Source organism: Dipodomys ordii, unplaced genomic scaffold (assembly GCF_000151885.1).
Source record: "Dipodomys ordii isolate 6190 unplaced genomic scaffold, Dord_2.0 Scaffold21, whole genome shotgun sequence".
In the NCBI taxonomy this organism is placed as follows: domain Eukaryota; kingdom Metazoa; phylum Chordata; class Mammalia; order Rodentia; family Heteromyidae; genus Dipodomys; species Dipodomys ordii.
This window is the reverse complement of record NW_012267237.1, coordinates 852,341-867,449: the sequence shown is the minus strand read 5'-3', so window position 1 is coordinate 867,449 and position 15,109 is coordinate 852,341. Positions and strand designations below refer to the sequence as shown.

General features: G+C 56.0%; 1 protein-coding gene across 1 annotated transcript in view; it reads left to right on the top strand.

The window, feature by feature from the left end:
- Positions 1–15,109, top strand: part of Slc12a7 (solute carrier family 12 (potassium/chloride transporter), member 7) — an 80,610-nt gene that overhangs the window by 50,553 nt on the left and 14,948 nt on the right. The window contains exons 11-22 of the mRNA XM_013013826.1: positions 459–670; positions 1,513–1,680; positions 2,184–2,282; positions 2,826–2,883; positions 3,399–3,573; positions 8,034–8,152; positions 8,681–8,779; positions 9,224–9,343; positions 10,371–10,475; positions 10,721–10,889; positions 13,843–14,038; positions 14,877–15,046. Of these exons, the coding sequence (XP_012869280.1) occupies positions 459–670; positions 1,513–1,680; positions 2,184–2,282; positions 2,826–2,883; positions 3,399–3,573; positions 8,034–8,152; positions 8,681–8,779; positions 9,224–9,343; positions 10,371–10,475; positions 10,721–10,889; positions 13,843–14,038; positions 14,877–15,046 (1,690 nt within the window). The remainder of the gene's footprint in view (positions 1–458; positions 671–1,512; positions 1,681–2,183; positions 2,283–2,825; positions 2,884–3,398; positions 3,574–8,033; positions 8,153–8,680; positions 8,780–9,223; positions 9,344–10,370; positions 10,476–10,720; positions 10,890–13,842; positions 14,039–14,876; positions 15,047–15,109) is intronic.

Sequence of the window (15,109 nt, the reverse complement as noted above, 5' to 3'; positions counted from 1 at the left end):
GCATAGAGCTGTGGGGCTGGCCAGGTGCTGAGGGCTGGGCAGGCTGTGGGCTGCATAGAGCTGTGGGGCTGGCCAGGTGCTGTGGGCTGGGCAGGCTGTGGGCTGGGCAGGGCTGCATAGAGCTGTGGGCTGGGCAGGGCTGCATAGAGCTGAGGGCTGGGCAGGGCTGAGGGCTGGGCAGGGCTGAGGGCTGGACAGGGCTGAAGGCTGGGCAGGGCTGAGGGCTGGGCAGGGCTGTGTCTGGGCACAGGCTAAGTCTAAGCGAGTCTGGATCTCACCCTCTGCACTCCCACTGGGGCTTCCACCCCTTCTTGCTGAGCGAGCTGTGGGATAGCGGAGGAGGCTGTGGGCTGCGGCGGGCGCTGGTTCCTGAAGCTGCAGGGCCTGCGTGGCGCTGGCCCTGGGTGCGGGTGGCTCCACGCGCCTGGGCTGCTGAGGTGGGCCGCACCCCTCCGCAGGGTCTGTCTGCTGGGGAACCGCACGCTGTCGCGACGCAGCTTCGACGTCTGTGCCAAGGTGGAGGTGGTCAGCAACGGGACGGTGACCACCGCGCTCTGGGGCCTCTTCTGCAACGGCTCCGGCTCCAGCGCCGTCTGTGACGAGTACTTTGTAGAGAACAACGTCACCCAGGTGCAGGGCATCCCCGGCGTGGCCAGCGGCGTCTTCCTGGGTGAGTGCCGGCGAGGGCTGGGTGCTGTCCGCGTGGGAGCTGTGTCTGCGGCCTCTCCCAGGGCCTTGCCTCCTGCCTGGCGAAGGCCGGGCTCCTGACCGGCCGGGCCTAAGGCTGGGTTCCTTTCCCAGCACTGCCAACCAGCCTGGTGGGCCCTGCCTGCCCCGTGCCCCTGAGTTAGGGAGGCCAGGGTCCCAGGCAGCCCGCAGTGTTAGAGCTGTTTGTTTCCGTGCTGCCATACCTGTCCGGGGGATGTGAACAGGAAAGGATCTCTTGGGTGGGGGCTGGCCCTGCTCACCCATGCCTCCCTCTGCTCTGACATTTTTGGAAAAGGGATCGTTCTCAGAGGACTCACATGCTTGTTCCCCTGGCTGTGAACTGGGTGTCCCCCAGGGCATGGTGTGACATCAGTAGGGGGCTGAGGACTGTGTCCAGCCTATGTGGGCAGGAAGGGTCAGGCACCTGAACCCCCACGGGGCGGGAAGGCTGGAGAAGGTGGGAAGCCGAAGGGCAGTAGATGGGAGGAGGTGTTGGGGCGCCTGTTCAGGCCCGAGCCACATCTGTGGCCGTGTGAGGCTGCACCGGGTCTGGCGGGGGTGGCCCAGGGCCTGTCCTCTCGGTGGCCGTGTGAGGCTGTCCGGGGCCTGCACTGTGGACTCCGGGACACGGTGGCTGCAGTGCATGAGGTCCCTCAGTGCCAGAGCTCACACCGAGGTTCCCACATGCCGCCGCCCCCAGGCAGGCCTCCTCTGAGCCTCAGGGGAAGAGCAAGCCACATGGCTGGGATGGAAGATTTCAGGATCCCTTGAAGAAGCTTCCAGCATGGCCTGTTCTCCCCACAGATAACCTCTGGGGCACCTACTCAGACAAGGGGGCCTTTGTGGAGAAGAAGGGCGTCCCCTCTGTGCCGGTGCCTGAGGAGGGCCGGCCCAGCGGGCTGCCGTACGTCCTCACCGACATCATGACGCACTTCACCTTGCTGGTCGGCATCTACTTCCCCTCTGTGACAGGTGAGCCTTCTCCCCAGTCTCCGTCTGTCCCCTCGGTCTGTGTCCGTCTTGTCCGTCTTTCGCCTGTCCCCTCAGTCTGTGTGTCTGTCTTATCCCATCTCTTCTCTGTCTGTGCCCTTGGACTGTGTGTCCGTCTTGTTCCGTCTCTTTTCCGTCCGTGCCCTTGGTCTGTGTGTCCATCTTGTTCTGTCTCTTTTCTGTCTGGCCCCCTGGGTCTCTGTGTCTGTCCTATCCCATCTCTTCTCTGTGCCCTCTGTGGGTCTGATTGGTCCTGCCTCTTCTCCGTCTGCGCCCCGTGCCAGTCTGACACCATCTCTTCTCCATCTGCCCTCAGTCTGTGTGTCTGTCTTGTCCCGTCTCTTTTCCATCCGTGCCCTCGGTCTGTGTGTCCGTTTTGTCTGATCTCTGGTGTTTGCCCTAGCTCTGTCTCTGTCTGTCTCCTCAGCTCCATGATGGTGCTAGCGGTGCAGCATGCACTGTGGGTTTTCCTGTCTGCTCTGCAGGTATCATGGCAGGATCCAACCGCTCCGGGGACCTCAAGGATGCCCAGAAGTCCATCCCCACAGGCACCATCCTGGCCATCGTGACCACCTCTTTTATTTGTATCCTTGAAGGGAGCGTGTGCTGGAGGGCTGGGCCTCCCTCAGCCTGTGAGGCCTTCCACGCTGGGGCTGCTAGCGTGTGACGTAGCAGCAGAGCCTGGCACCACTCAGGCCCTTTGTGGTTAGGCATACGATGGTATGTCACACACCACACCTGAGTTGACGTACAGCGTGACAGAGTGTGTGGCAGACACTAGCCACAGTCTCTTTTATGAAGCTGAGATTTCAGGAGGTGTTGTGTTGTCTCAGCGAGCTGCTCCTACTGACCCCCGAGGGTCATGCCACAGGCCACATCCCCTTTGGTTGCCGAAGGCTCTGCTGCAGCCATTGGAGATGGTGGAGATGTCGGACGGCGCTCTGAGGACATGGGGTTGACAGAGTGTGTCCCAGGACCCCTGACGACAGGAGACAGGCGGTGGGGCGGGAAGTCCGGCGCAGTGCGGGCCGGGCACAGCTAGAGGATGGGACCCCTGTGTCCACCCTGCAGTGTTCCCATGCTGTCCCTCCCTCCCAGGACGGACCGCTCCTTGACCCACACTGCAGATCTCTCCTGCATAGTGCTCTTTGGGGCCTGCATCGAAGGAGTGGTGTTGCGAGACAAGTACGTGCAGAGTTGCTGCTGGCTGGGCTGTGTACTCAGGGCCATCTTTTTCCTGAGGATGAGTTCACCTTTGGAATTAAAATCACCCCAAGACTTGGCTGATAGCTCTGGGATCAGGCTGCCCTCTGCCTGACTGAGGGGATCAGGTGTCTCCCCTCGTCCTGAGCCTGGGGGACTGGTCAAAGCAAAGCCGATGCCTGATGGGGGCAGGGGCAGGGAGGGCACTGTCGGGCTTTTATGGTAGTAGAGGAGTCCTTTCCACCAGAAGATTGGCTTTGAGGATCCAGGGCCCTGAGACCCATGGATATGCTGCTTCACACTCCGGGCTAGGCTGGGCTTTCTGTGCCGAGGGGGCCTGTGGGGTCAGGGCCACGTCGAAGCCCTTTCACAGGGTGTTGACCACGCTGATGGTCAGGCATCGTCTCTGGTCCTGTCCCCTCCGCGTCCCCTTCCCGAGGCCCAGGGGTTTGCAATGGGAACAAAGAAAGGGCTGACTGTGCCCTCCCCACCCGCAGGTTTGGGGAGGCCCTGCAGGGAAACCTGGTCATTGGCATGCTGGCCTGGCCGTCCCCCTGGGTCATTGTCATCGGCTCCTTCTTCTCCACCTGTGGCGCGGGACTGCAGAGTCTGACGGGAGCGCCTCGCCTCCTGCAGGCCATTGCCCGCGACGGCATCGTCCCCTTCCTGCAGGTGAGCTCTCCGCTCTGACAGACACTGTCCTCACGGCCTGGCGCAGATCTCAGACTTCCTTGGTTCTGTGTGCTTACTGCTTCACCTGCAGTCCGACCAGGGGTACTACTTCTGTCGTTTTGGGTTCTGTAAGCCTCATTCATTTCTGAGGGCCCATCGCTCTCAAAGCCGGAGAAGAATTCTGCCATAATTTTATTGAGTAGGTTTTTGATGCTTTCCATTTATATCTCTTCTGTACTCGTGGTTTGTCACTTTGGTCTTTTGATGGTGTCTTGTAAATTCAAATAGTATCATTTTAGTGATTTATTAATGTCTTTGAATGATCTAATTCTTCTATGTTTTTATTCTGATACCCTATTTTTAGCTTCTTCTTTCTTTCTTTTTTTTGGGTCCAGTCGGGGGCCTGAACTCTGGGGCTGGGCGCTGTCCCTCAGCTCTGCAGCTCAAGGCTAGCGCTCTACCACTTGAGCCACAGCGCCACTTCCGGGTTTTTTTCTTTTTGCTTATGTGATGCTGAGGAATCGAACCCAGGGCCTCATGCATGCAAGGCAAGCGCTCTACCCCTGAGCCACCTTCCCAGCCCTAGCTTCTTCTTTGTACTAGCTAGGACTTTGAGTTTTTAATTTTGTTAGTAAGCTCTTCATCTTCAAGATTTAGTTTTTGTTATTGAGCTCTTCATTTTCAAGATTTAACAAATTTGATTAAATATTTTTTTATATCTTTATTGAATTCCTCTTTTGTACTCTGTCTTGTCTGTGTTTCATTCAGCTGAATTCTCTTTGAGCTCAGTTGTGGGTTTGTATCCATTTGAATTCATCACTTTAATTTTCATTGATCATTTTAGCATTGTCTTTTTGAAATTTTTTTTTTATTGTGAGAATACCGTACAGAGGGGTTACAATTACATGGGCAAGATAGCGAGTACATTTCTTATCAAGCATTGTAGCCTCGTTGTTTCCCCTTCCCATCCCTTCCCATACTCCTCCCCTCCCCCCTCCCGGACCTCCTCCCACTCCACACCAAAGTTGTTAAGTTCGTTTTTCGACATAACGACTTGTACATCTCATTGTTGCAATGGGTCCTCCTGTATCCCTAGTTAAATGATTTGTTTTTCCCTTCCCCTCCACAAATTATACCAACATCAAATACAGTGATAGCAGGGGTTATACTGTGGGGGAGGGACATACAAAGCAACATAGAAATCATCTTATAAATATGATAGAAACAATTGCATGAAAGGAAAAAAAAACATTTGAATACTTACCTTGGGGTTCATTCCCCTAACATCAACTTATCTGACTTTTTCTGCTTGACTCAGACATATACTTGTTATTGCAAATAAGGGAAACCATGGGACCTATGTTTCTTTGGTCTTGGCTTACTTCACTTAATATAATTTTTTCCAAGTCTTCATTTTCTAACAAATGGGGCAATGTCATTCTTTCTGATGGAGGCATAGAATTCCATTGTGTATATATCCCACATTTTCTTGATCCATTCATCTACTGAGGGGCATCTGGGTTGGTTCCTTATCTTAGCTGTGGTAAATAATGCTGCAATAAACATAGTCTTGCTGGTAGCTACAGTGTGGTCTTGTTTGTGATCATTTGGGTTAATGCCCAAAAGCGGGATTGCTGGGTCATAGGGGAGCTCTATGTGGAGTCTTTTGAGGAACCTCCATACTGCTTTCCAAAGTGGTTGAACAAGTTTACACTCCCACCAACAATGCAGTAAGGTTCCCTTCTGTCCGCATCCCCTCCAGCATCTGTTGTTATTAGAGTTCTTGATTATAGCCATTCTAACTGGGGTGAGGTGGTATCTCAATGTTGTTTTGATTTGCATTTCTTTTAATGGCTAGGGAGGTTGAGCATTTCTTCATGTGTCTATTGGCCATCCTTCTTTCCTCTTCAGAGAAGTTTCTCTTTAAGTCTTTCGCCCACTTATTTATTGGGCAGTTGTTTCTTTGAAGATTTGTTTTTGGGAGATTTAATTTTTTAAGTTCAGGTATATTTTAGATATGAGACCCTTGTCTGTTATATGGCTAGTGAAGATCTTCTCCCAATCTGTGGGCTTTCTATTGATCTTGGGAGCTATGTCCTCTGCCATGCAGAAGCTCTGCGATTTCATGTAATCCCATTTGTCCAACCTTTCTTTGATTTCTTATGTTTTTGGGTCTCTTAAGAAAATTTTGGCCTGTGCCAAGGAGACCTAGGGTTTCTCCTATTCCACCCTGTAATGTTTTCAGAGTGTCTGCTTTGACTCTGAGGTCTTTGATCCATTTGGAGTTGATTCTGGTGCAAGGTGATATATAAGGATCTAGCTTTAGTTTTCTACAAGTAGTTAACCAATTTTGCCAGCACCATTTACTGAAGAGGCTGTTGAATTTGTTGTTTGAAGTGTCTTCCTCTCCTCAAGTTCTCTATGGTAGGGCCATTAGTTTTGAGGGAGACTTGTTGCTTTGTTTTGTTATAAATAAGCTCTTCAAGACCCAGTGGAGTCACAATGATAGACACAAAAATAAAGAATTGTCTCAGCAAGGCAAAACTAACTTCTGCAGAAGAATGCACCATCAGCCGGAAAGCTGGCACGCGTGCACACAAATCAGGCCGGCTGCCGCTGTCTAATGCACGTGGCCCCACCCCTCCACTCAGATTGGCCAAGCTCACATTCACAATTGCTCGGATTGGCTAATTTGCATAGGGTAAGATGTATTTCTATAAGGTCACCGTTGTTAAAAGACTAAAATAAGATGAACAGTACACAAGTAATCTCAAAACATACCTGCACCTTCTGCTATTTCTTGATCCACCTGACCAGTGTCTTCTAAGGTGTGCTTTAATTCCATCTTGGAAAAACCAGTTAAGAGAAAACGTTACATTTCAAAAATACTTCCTGGTCCCAAAGCTGCTCCTCTGTTCTTTCTGCAGTAGCTAATCTGGTCTTGATAGAACAATCAAGGGCCTAGGCACCAGCCCCAGCAGGAACTTGTAAGCAATCTACTTTGCTCACAGATTTTGTGATTTCTCACTGAGGCAATCACACTTGTGGAACTTGTAGTCTCCTGTGTCCTTTGGGCTGTTGACAGCTCAAAGATTACCTAAGGCTGTAGTGGCGGGTTATGGTGTACTTTCCTATTACTGGGTTTGGAGGGACGGGGCTCAGTAAAAACGTTCTGTTTCAGTGCTCAAGACCCTATGTACAGATCGCTCTGAAACAGCAGCTGTTGCTGCTGATAGAGCACAGCCTGTGTTTATGGCAATCTCTAAGGAAGACCAGTTATCACTACTGTCCTGTATATTCCAGAAACATCCAGAAACAGTGACTTGATTCTGTATTCATTGAATATAGAAACAAAGACATGCTTTTGTGACCTTGGAGGCTTCACCCCACCCCATTCCGGGATGTGCCCCGCGATCTTGTAATGGAGCCTTCCGCCCTCTCCCCACCTGCTGCCCGTCTTCTGCCGGCTTGATCGCTGGTGTTATCTGCCTTCCCATGACCTCCTCCATGGGTCTTGATTTTTTTTCTTATTTTTAACTCTTCAGAATCTAGTCTGTGAGCTCTCAGCTGAGATGAATGAGGAGACCCAGAGCCTGAGCCACGTGCTGGGGAGGGGGAGCGGGGCATGGGGATGGGCAGGCCTGGGGGGGGGGGCTTGAGCCAAGTGTTGGGGAGGGGGAGCGGGGATGGGGGATGGGTAGGCCCAGGCGGGTGTGTGAGGGCCTGGCCGGGCTGTGTCCCAGATGAGGGCCTTCAGGTATAGATGCAGGATCCATGTTTTGTTCCTGTACTTCCTGGCGGCTACTTCCTGTGTGGGCCACTGAGCTGAGTATGGGCAGAGGTGGCCCTGCTGTCCATGTGGTTTGTAGCCTGTAAACAAGGGGCCCTTGACCCAGCTTCCTGTTTCTGGACCGTACCTGGAGGTGGTTGACATACACAGGGGTTCCTTGGCTGCTCTAATAGTGCAGCAGGCCAGATGCTTAAATAGCAGAGATTCATTTTCTCTACTTCAGACCCGGTGCCGCGGCTGGTTCCCGGGCTGTCTTCCTCCTTCTTGGGTTTTCATCCCGGTACTGTCTGTGTGCGAGTCTGTGATGAGAGGCGTCTGCTTGTCTCACTTTTTTTTTTTTTTTTTGTTGGTCGTGGGGCTTGAACTCTGGGCCTGGGTGCTGTTCCTGTGCTCTTCAGCTCAAGGCCAGTGCTCTACCGCTCTACTTGAGCCACAGTGCCACTTCCGGTTTTCTAGTGGTTTATTGGAGATAAGAGCCTCATGGGCTTTCCTGCCTGGGCTGGCTTTGAACCAGGGTCCTCAGATCTCAGCCTCCTGAGTAGCTAGGATGACAGGCGTGAGCCACCGGCACCCGGCTCTTGTCTCACATCTTTAAAAGACTTTTCTGGGCAGGAGTGGCCAGGCAGCTCCCCTCTGCTGCCCCGGCCTCCCGCTTCCCTTCACCCTGCAGGTGTTCGGCCACGGGAAGGCCAATGGGGAGCCTACGTGGGCCCTTCTGCTCACGGCGCTCATCTGTGAGATCGGCATCCTCATCGCCTCCCTGGATGCTGTGGCCCCCATCCTGTCCATGTGAGTGGCGGGGGGTGGGGGGGAGGGGGCAGGGCCGCCATCCTCTCTCCGGGGCCTTCCCTCTGGGGCCCTCACTTCCTCTTTGGAACCAGTGAACACACAGAGCCGCAGAGCAGGTCTTGCAGGCCAGGTGGTCGGTCACTTAGCAGGTGAAGCTGGTGTGTCTTCACACTGGGGCTGTAGCTGTCTGTAGCACGTGGCCGTGGTGGCAGGCCTAGGACCTGGGTCTTCTGGGAGAAGCTAGGCTGGAGGGACAGGGAAGCCCTATGGAGGGGTACAGTGGTGTGGAGGGGGCGGGAGGGGGGCTCTGTGTGGAGCAGGTGTGGGCAGGGAGGGGGCTCCGTGTGGAGCGGGTGTGGGCAGGGAGGGGGGCTCCGTGTGGAGCAGGCGTGGGCAGGGAGGGGGCTCTGTGGAGTGGGTGTGGGCAGGGAGGGGGCTCCGTGTGGAGCGGGCGTGGCGGGGCTCCAGGTGAGGTCTCTGTGTGATGTGCTGGCCTCATGTGGGTCTCACGGGACCCCTCCTGCTCAGGTTCTTCCTCATGTGCTACATGTTCGTGAACCTGGCCTGTGCAGTGCAGACTCTCCTGCGTACACCCAACTGGCGTCCACGCTTCAAGTACTACCACTGGTAAGACCGCCTGGTACTGGCCGTCAGGTGTGGGGGGGACTCAGGATACCAGCTGTTGCTGAGCCCCAAGCCCCAGGCTGACCAGTGAGGTCCGCTGTAAATCTGTTCCTGGCCCTGAGTGCCAAGTAGGCCTGTGGTTCGTCCTCAGACATCTAGGCAGACGCTGCCTGTTCTGTGTTTCATGTGCCACAGAGAGCGTGTGGGTGTGGAGCGGTGTCTCGCACCCTGGAGCTGCAGCTCCCACGGCAGGGCACGGGTCCCAGGCCCCACAGGTCTCAGGTCTCAGGGATGAGTGGGCACAAGCCCCACTGGCAGGAGTCAGGCGGATCTCCTGGTGTTGAAGGACGATTGTCACAAGGACAGAAGTGGCGTTCGCGAGGCCGAGGCCGTGGTAGGTGCGGGCTGAGGGCGTGTGGGCCAGAGTCTGAGCCACGTGTCCCGCAGGACCCTGTCGTTCCTCGGCATGAGCCTGTGCCTGGCTCTCATGTTCATCTGCTCCTGGTACTATGCCCTCTTCGCCATGCTCATCGCCGGCTGCATCTACAAGTACATCGAGTACCGAGGGTGAGTGGCCGGCAGTGGGCGTGCACTCAGGAAGGCAGGCTGCGTCACCTGGCAGCCAGGCCAGGCAGCTCCCTCCCGTGGGGCCTGCCTGGGCCTGATCTGGGGAGCACTGATGGGGCTTCCTTGGGTCATGTGGTCAGGCTTCGAGGTCTCTGTTTCCTTCCTGCCCTCGGTGAGGTCAGCCTCTCCCCCTCCCCCCCTCCAGCTTGGATTTTGGATTTGCAGCCTGAGAGCTGAGACACAGACAAGCCACAGACTCCAGCATTTATTGCGCCTACATCTGCATGCAGCATGTGTGGCTGTTAGTCTGTGCTTTGGCAGCTCTGCAGAGAGAAGTGCTGGGCAGGAGTGGCGTGTGCAGGGGCTGTCGGACCTCTGAGGAAGCCCTGGCCCCCACAGCCACCCTGCTGCTCATGGTCACCGTCCGAATGGCGCCTGCCCTCTCCCCGCGCTCCCCCTCCCCCTCCCCAGAGCCCTTGTCCCCTGTGGCCTGCCCACCCTGCCTCCATGTGGCTATCCGGCCGCTATCCCGCGTGCTTGAGACCAGCCTGGCTTGGTACCTTCCCATCAAGTTGGGGCTGACTGGCTCTTGTGCTTCCTGTCCCCGAGCCCACCTTCATGGCCTGGGCTGCTTGCTGTTTACATTCCTGGAGGACCCGGCCTGCTTGTCCTGCAGCAGAAGCCCCCTCTGCACAGTTCCTGGTGGGTGGGGGCACTCCCAGCAATCCCTTGGTACGTGCCTGGAGGGCTGGCCACTCCCTGCTGGGAGGTCTGGTCTCTGGCCAGCTCTGTCTGAAGTTACAGCTTTTCCCAGTTACCAAGTCTTTTGCCTGAGTTGCCCGTCTGCCCACAGTGGCCCTGGTGGTCAGTCCTCTGCAGGAGGAGCCACCGCTATCTCGGGTCTGCAGAAACCTCTGGATGTCCTATCTGACACTCCTTCCTGTGTGCTGCTGCTCCGTGGTAACACCTTCCTCCTTCCTGTGTGCTGCTGGGCTCCGTGGTAACACTTCCTCCATCTCTCTCACAGCGCAGAGAAGGAGTGGGGTGATGGCATCAGGGGCCTGTCGTTGAATGCTGCCCGCTACGCCCTGCTGCGGGTAGAGCATGGCCCCCCACACACCAAGAACTGGAGGTGGGTGTTGAGGCACAGCCCCCTGGTGGGACAGGGCCCGGGGCCAAGGTCTTCTGCCCTCAGCCTCCTGGGGCCTGGTCTGGCCATGAAATTGTTGTCAGGCAGCAGGCCTTGGCGTCCTGTGCCGAGGTGTGGGGCGGCTGGGCCCTGCCTCTCCTGGGCGGCCTGGGCCGGGGCGGAGGGGCGGGAGCCTCAGACGCCAGGCCTGACTCTCCTAAACGTCGCTCCTGTGGTGTCCCCGCCAGGCCCCAGGTGCTAGTGATGCTGAACCTGGATGCGGAGCAGGGTGTGAAGCACCCCCGCCTGCTCTCCTTCACCTCTCAGCTGAAGGCTGGCAAGGGGCTGACCATCGTGGGCTCTGTGCTGGAGGGCACCTACCTGGACAAGCACGCCGAGGCGCAGCGGGCAGAGGAGGTTGGCCGCAGCTCTGGGTTGAATGAGGAGGGCTGGGGTGGACGCTGGCCACCGAGGCCTCGGGCAGGCCGGCTAGAGCCACTGCGTCTTGAGTTGTTGAAGTGGGTCTTTGTATACTGCTCTGTGGATGGTTCTGTCAAAGGCAGCTTGTGGGACTAAGTGTGCAGCACTTGGGGATGGGGAGGCCCTGGGACCGGGCCACTGAGGGCCACCCATGCCCAGCGCCAGCACCTGCCTCCAGCCCCTTGTGCTCAGCTTTTCCCCTCCCAGTACTAGAGCTCAGTAGCTATGGTGGTCATGGGCTTCCCTGTGTCTGCTGGCCCTGTGGATGAGGGGGTGAGGAGCCCGAACTGCACCTGCTTGTGTGACCCCGGGGACCGGGCCCTCCCTGACACCACTTTGCCATCTGTCCATGGGTTCCTGCAGGACACACTCTACTCTTGACCACCTTGTTCACTGGTGATTTGTCAGAGAAGGTTTACTTCCTGGCTTGGAGATACTCGGACTGCTGCAGTCTGCCTGATCTCTGCTTTCTGTCACGGCTGGGGTGAATGCCTGCATCTTCCATGGGGGTGACCTCAGCATCCCATTCTGGCTGCAGTGTCCTGATCTCAGCTTCTCCCATAGCGAGGAGGATGGGTGCTTATCTCTACCCAACTCCACGTTGAGAAGAGGTCTCAACCTTTCTTCCCAAACTGGCCTTGAACTTCTATCCTTTTGTTCTCTGCCTTCCAAATAGTTAGGAAGACTGGTACCCAGCTACTTTATAGTACCTAATTTATAGCCAGATTGCCTTTTTTTTTTTCCAGTCTTGAGTTAGGACCTCATGCATGCTAGGCAAGTGTTCTACCACCGAGCTGTACTCCGCTCCAGTGGACAGTTTGAACCTCAGTGTTTGAGCTGAGCTAGCCATGCGCTTCAAGGTCTCAGGCTGCTGTTGGATGTCTCTGGCGTAGTAGCTCCCTGTCCACAAAGGCAGGAGGAGTCCTGGGGCCCATCTGTCCGTCAGACTCAGGTCTGTCCACGTTTCTCTCGGAGCCATTTCCTCTGATCCAACTGCAAGTTTGTAATGTACAATGAGAACAGTATTGCAGAGCCTTTTTAAGTCATAAAATCTTCTATAAGAAACCAAGCTTGTCAGGACTCCGGGCCTTCCCTCTGTCCAGTTGTGTGAGGACAGGGTCAGTGTTTTAGCCACCTTAGCTTCTGTGGACTTTGCCGGCCTATGTCCGGTGGTGTGAGGAGGCTGCGGCCTTGGCCGTGTCCAGGCAGGGGTGTGGTCCCATGGCCAGGAGGGGCGTGTCCAGGCAGGGTGTGGTGCCATGGCTGGGAGAGGCGTGTCCAGGCAGGGGTGTGGTGCCATGGCCGGGAGGGGCGTGTCCAGGCAGGGGTGTGGTGCCATGGCTGGGAGGGCGTGTCCAGGCAGGGGTGTGGTCCCATGGCCAGGAGGGGCGTGTCCAGGCAGGGGCGTGTCCGGGCAGGTCAGCATCTGCCCTTCCAGGAAGGACATCACTCTGCTGTGTCTGGGCAGGAAGTGCGCTGAGTCCCTTTGCTCTGTGTTGCCCCTAGCCAAGCCCTGATATGCTGGTCTATTCCTAAGGCCACATCCAGGGAACTGAACACAGCCTTCCTCCTCCTCCTATGGACATGCCATTCTACTCTCCTGTTGGCTCTTGCGTGCTGAACTGCACATGCATGCCTGTGTTTTCCCCGAGTGCAGGTGGAGGTAACAAGGAGTAAGAGTAAGGGCTGGAGGTGACCGGAGGGGCGAGGAGAGATTGGGAACTGTGTGTGTGTCTGTCTGGCAGACTGCAGAAGTGAGCCGTGTGATTGTGTCACCACAAGGTTGGCGTGGTAGCAACCACGAAAAGGAGGGAAGAAGTGGCCCTGGCCCTCAGCGTAAGCTGCCTGTGGCTTTTGGAGGGACACCAAGATTAGGCAGTTTGTAACAACAGACTTACTTGATATTGTCAACGTTAGCCTCTCTGGAGGAGGTGTGGGCAGGGCCGCGTGCCTGAGCCCTCCTCTTCTAGTTCTGGGTCTCTGGGGGTCTCTGGGTCAATGGCAGCATCCCTCTGTGGCCTTTAGCTCCAAGCCTGTCCTCTTCTATCTGAAATCTCAGCCTTTGCTCACAGGCACCCTTGCTACAGGACTCTGTCCACATAAGGCCATGTGCTCAGGCCTGGGTTAACCTCAGGCTGCACGCTCAGGCCATACCTCTTTGAGATCACAACCCACCTCCCCAAACTCACTCTGCCTTATGTGCAAAATGCACCCATTATACCATGCTGTGAAGGGTCAGCCCCCAGCATCTCTGGGTCAATTCCATCCCCCACCCCCTCACCCAGGGCCAGGCACTGGTGGGACCTGACAGGTCCTGTCCTCAGAGGGACTCCTGCACACCCGGGAGATGTGGAAATAAGGTGTCTATGTGCCCCCCAACAATCGCAGCATTGTTCCTGTCCTGAAAGGGGGGTCGGAGGCCACAGCCTGTGCAAGTGGGAAAGCTAGCAGGCAGAGGCCCTGTGCCCAAGCAGACCTGCGAGTCCGGCTGTTAGAGGCCAGCATTCCACGCCTCGGGTTGTGTGTGTCCAGCCTTCCCTTAAAACCTGTGCTTCTCCAGCAGCCCTAAAACGCACAGGGGGCTGGCAGCCAGCATTATCTGTGGCTTATCTGGTCCTCAAAATGTAGCCTTTCTTTAGCTGCAGGATTTGACTCACTGTAGCTATATTTTCAAGTGAATTAGCACATGGCCCAAAATGTCCTCCAGCCATAGTGGGTGGTTGGCTGTGAAGAGCACCAGGTGTCAGCGCCCTGCTGCGTTCTGCTTGTCTCCTGCACCTGGTGGTGCTCCTCACAGCTCACGGCACCCGCGGACCTGTGGCCTCTCCCCTCTCCCGGATGCAGTACGCCTGCTTGCCTTTCATGCACTGACTCTGCCCCTCTCCCGCAGAACATCCGCTCTCTGATGGGTGCAGAGAAGACCAAAGGCTTCTGCCAGCTGGTGGTGTCCTCGAATCTGCGGGATGGCACATCTCACCTGATCCAGTCAGCCGGACTTGGAGGCATGAAGCACAACACGGTGCTCATGGCCTGGCCCGAGTCCTGGAAGCAGGCAGACAACCCTTTCTCCTGGAAGAACTTTGTTGGTGGGTGCAGTGGAACTTTGTGGGTGTAATGTTGTGCCTGTGTGCTGTTATATCCAGTGCCCGCTTAAGAGTATGTGCTCATAGCCGGGCGCCGGTAGCTACTCAGGAGGCTGAGATCTGAGATTCTGGTTCAAAGCCAGCCTGGGCAGGAAAGTCTGTGAGGCTCTTATCTCCAATAAACCACCAGAAAACTGGAAGTGGCACTGTGGCTCAAGTGGTAGAGCGCTTGCCTTGAGCTGAAGAGCACTGGGACAGCACCCAAGGCCCAGAGTTCAAACTCCACGATTGACCAAAAAAAAAAAAAAAAGAGTATATGCTTATAACTGAGTGCCGGTGGCTCACACCTGTAATCCTAGCTACTCAGGAGGCTGAGATCTGAGGATCACAGTTCCAAGCCAGCCTGGGCAGGAAAGTCCATGAGACTCATCTCCAATAAACCACAAGAAAACTGGAAGTGGTGCTGTGGCTGAAGTGGTAGAGCGCTCACCTTGAGCTGAAGAGCTGAGGGACAGTGCTCAGGCCCAGAGCTCAAGCCCCATGACTGACAGGATAATTAAAAAAAATGTGTTTAGGGCTGCTAAAGCCCTGGACCAGCTGTGCTAGACAGACATATGTCCTCTTGAAAGACTGCAACCCTCCTCTTCTCCCCTCCTGCTCTGCCTTTTGGGGAGGTGCCCCCTGCAGGCCTCTGGGTCTGGGGGAGCTGGTGACGGGGCCTTCCATCTTCCTGCCCCATAGAAGGAGCTTTGTGTGGACCCCCATCCCCCCCACCCCCATAGCCTGCTGCTGTCTCTCCACAAACACCTGCCCTTGTGTGATCTGCCCGTTTGTCTCCCAGACACCGTCCGAGACACTACCGCGGCCCATCAAGCTCTGTTAGTGGCCAAGAACATCGACACGTTCCCACAAAACCAGGAGCGTTTCAGCGAGGGGAACATCGACGTGTGGTGGATCGTGCACGATGGGGGCATGCTCATGCTGCTGCCCTTCCTGCTGCGCCAGCACAAGGTGGGGTGCTGGGGGCGGGGCCCGGAGGGAGGGGCGGGGCCCGGAGGGAGGGGCGGGGCCCGG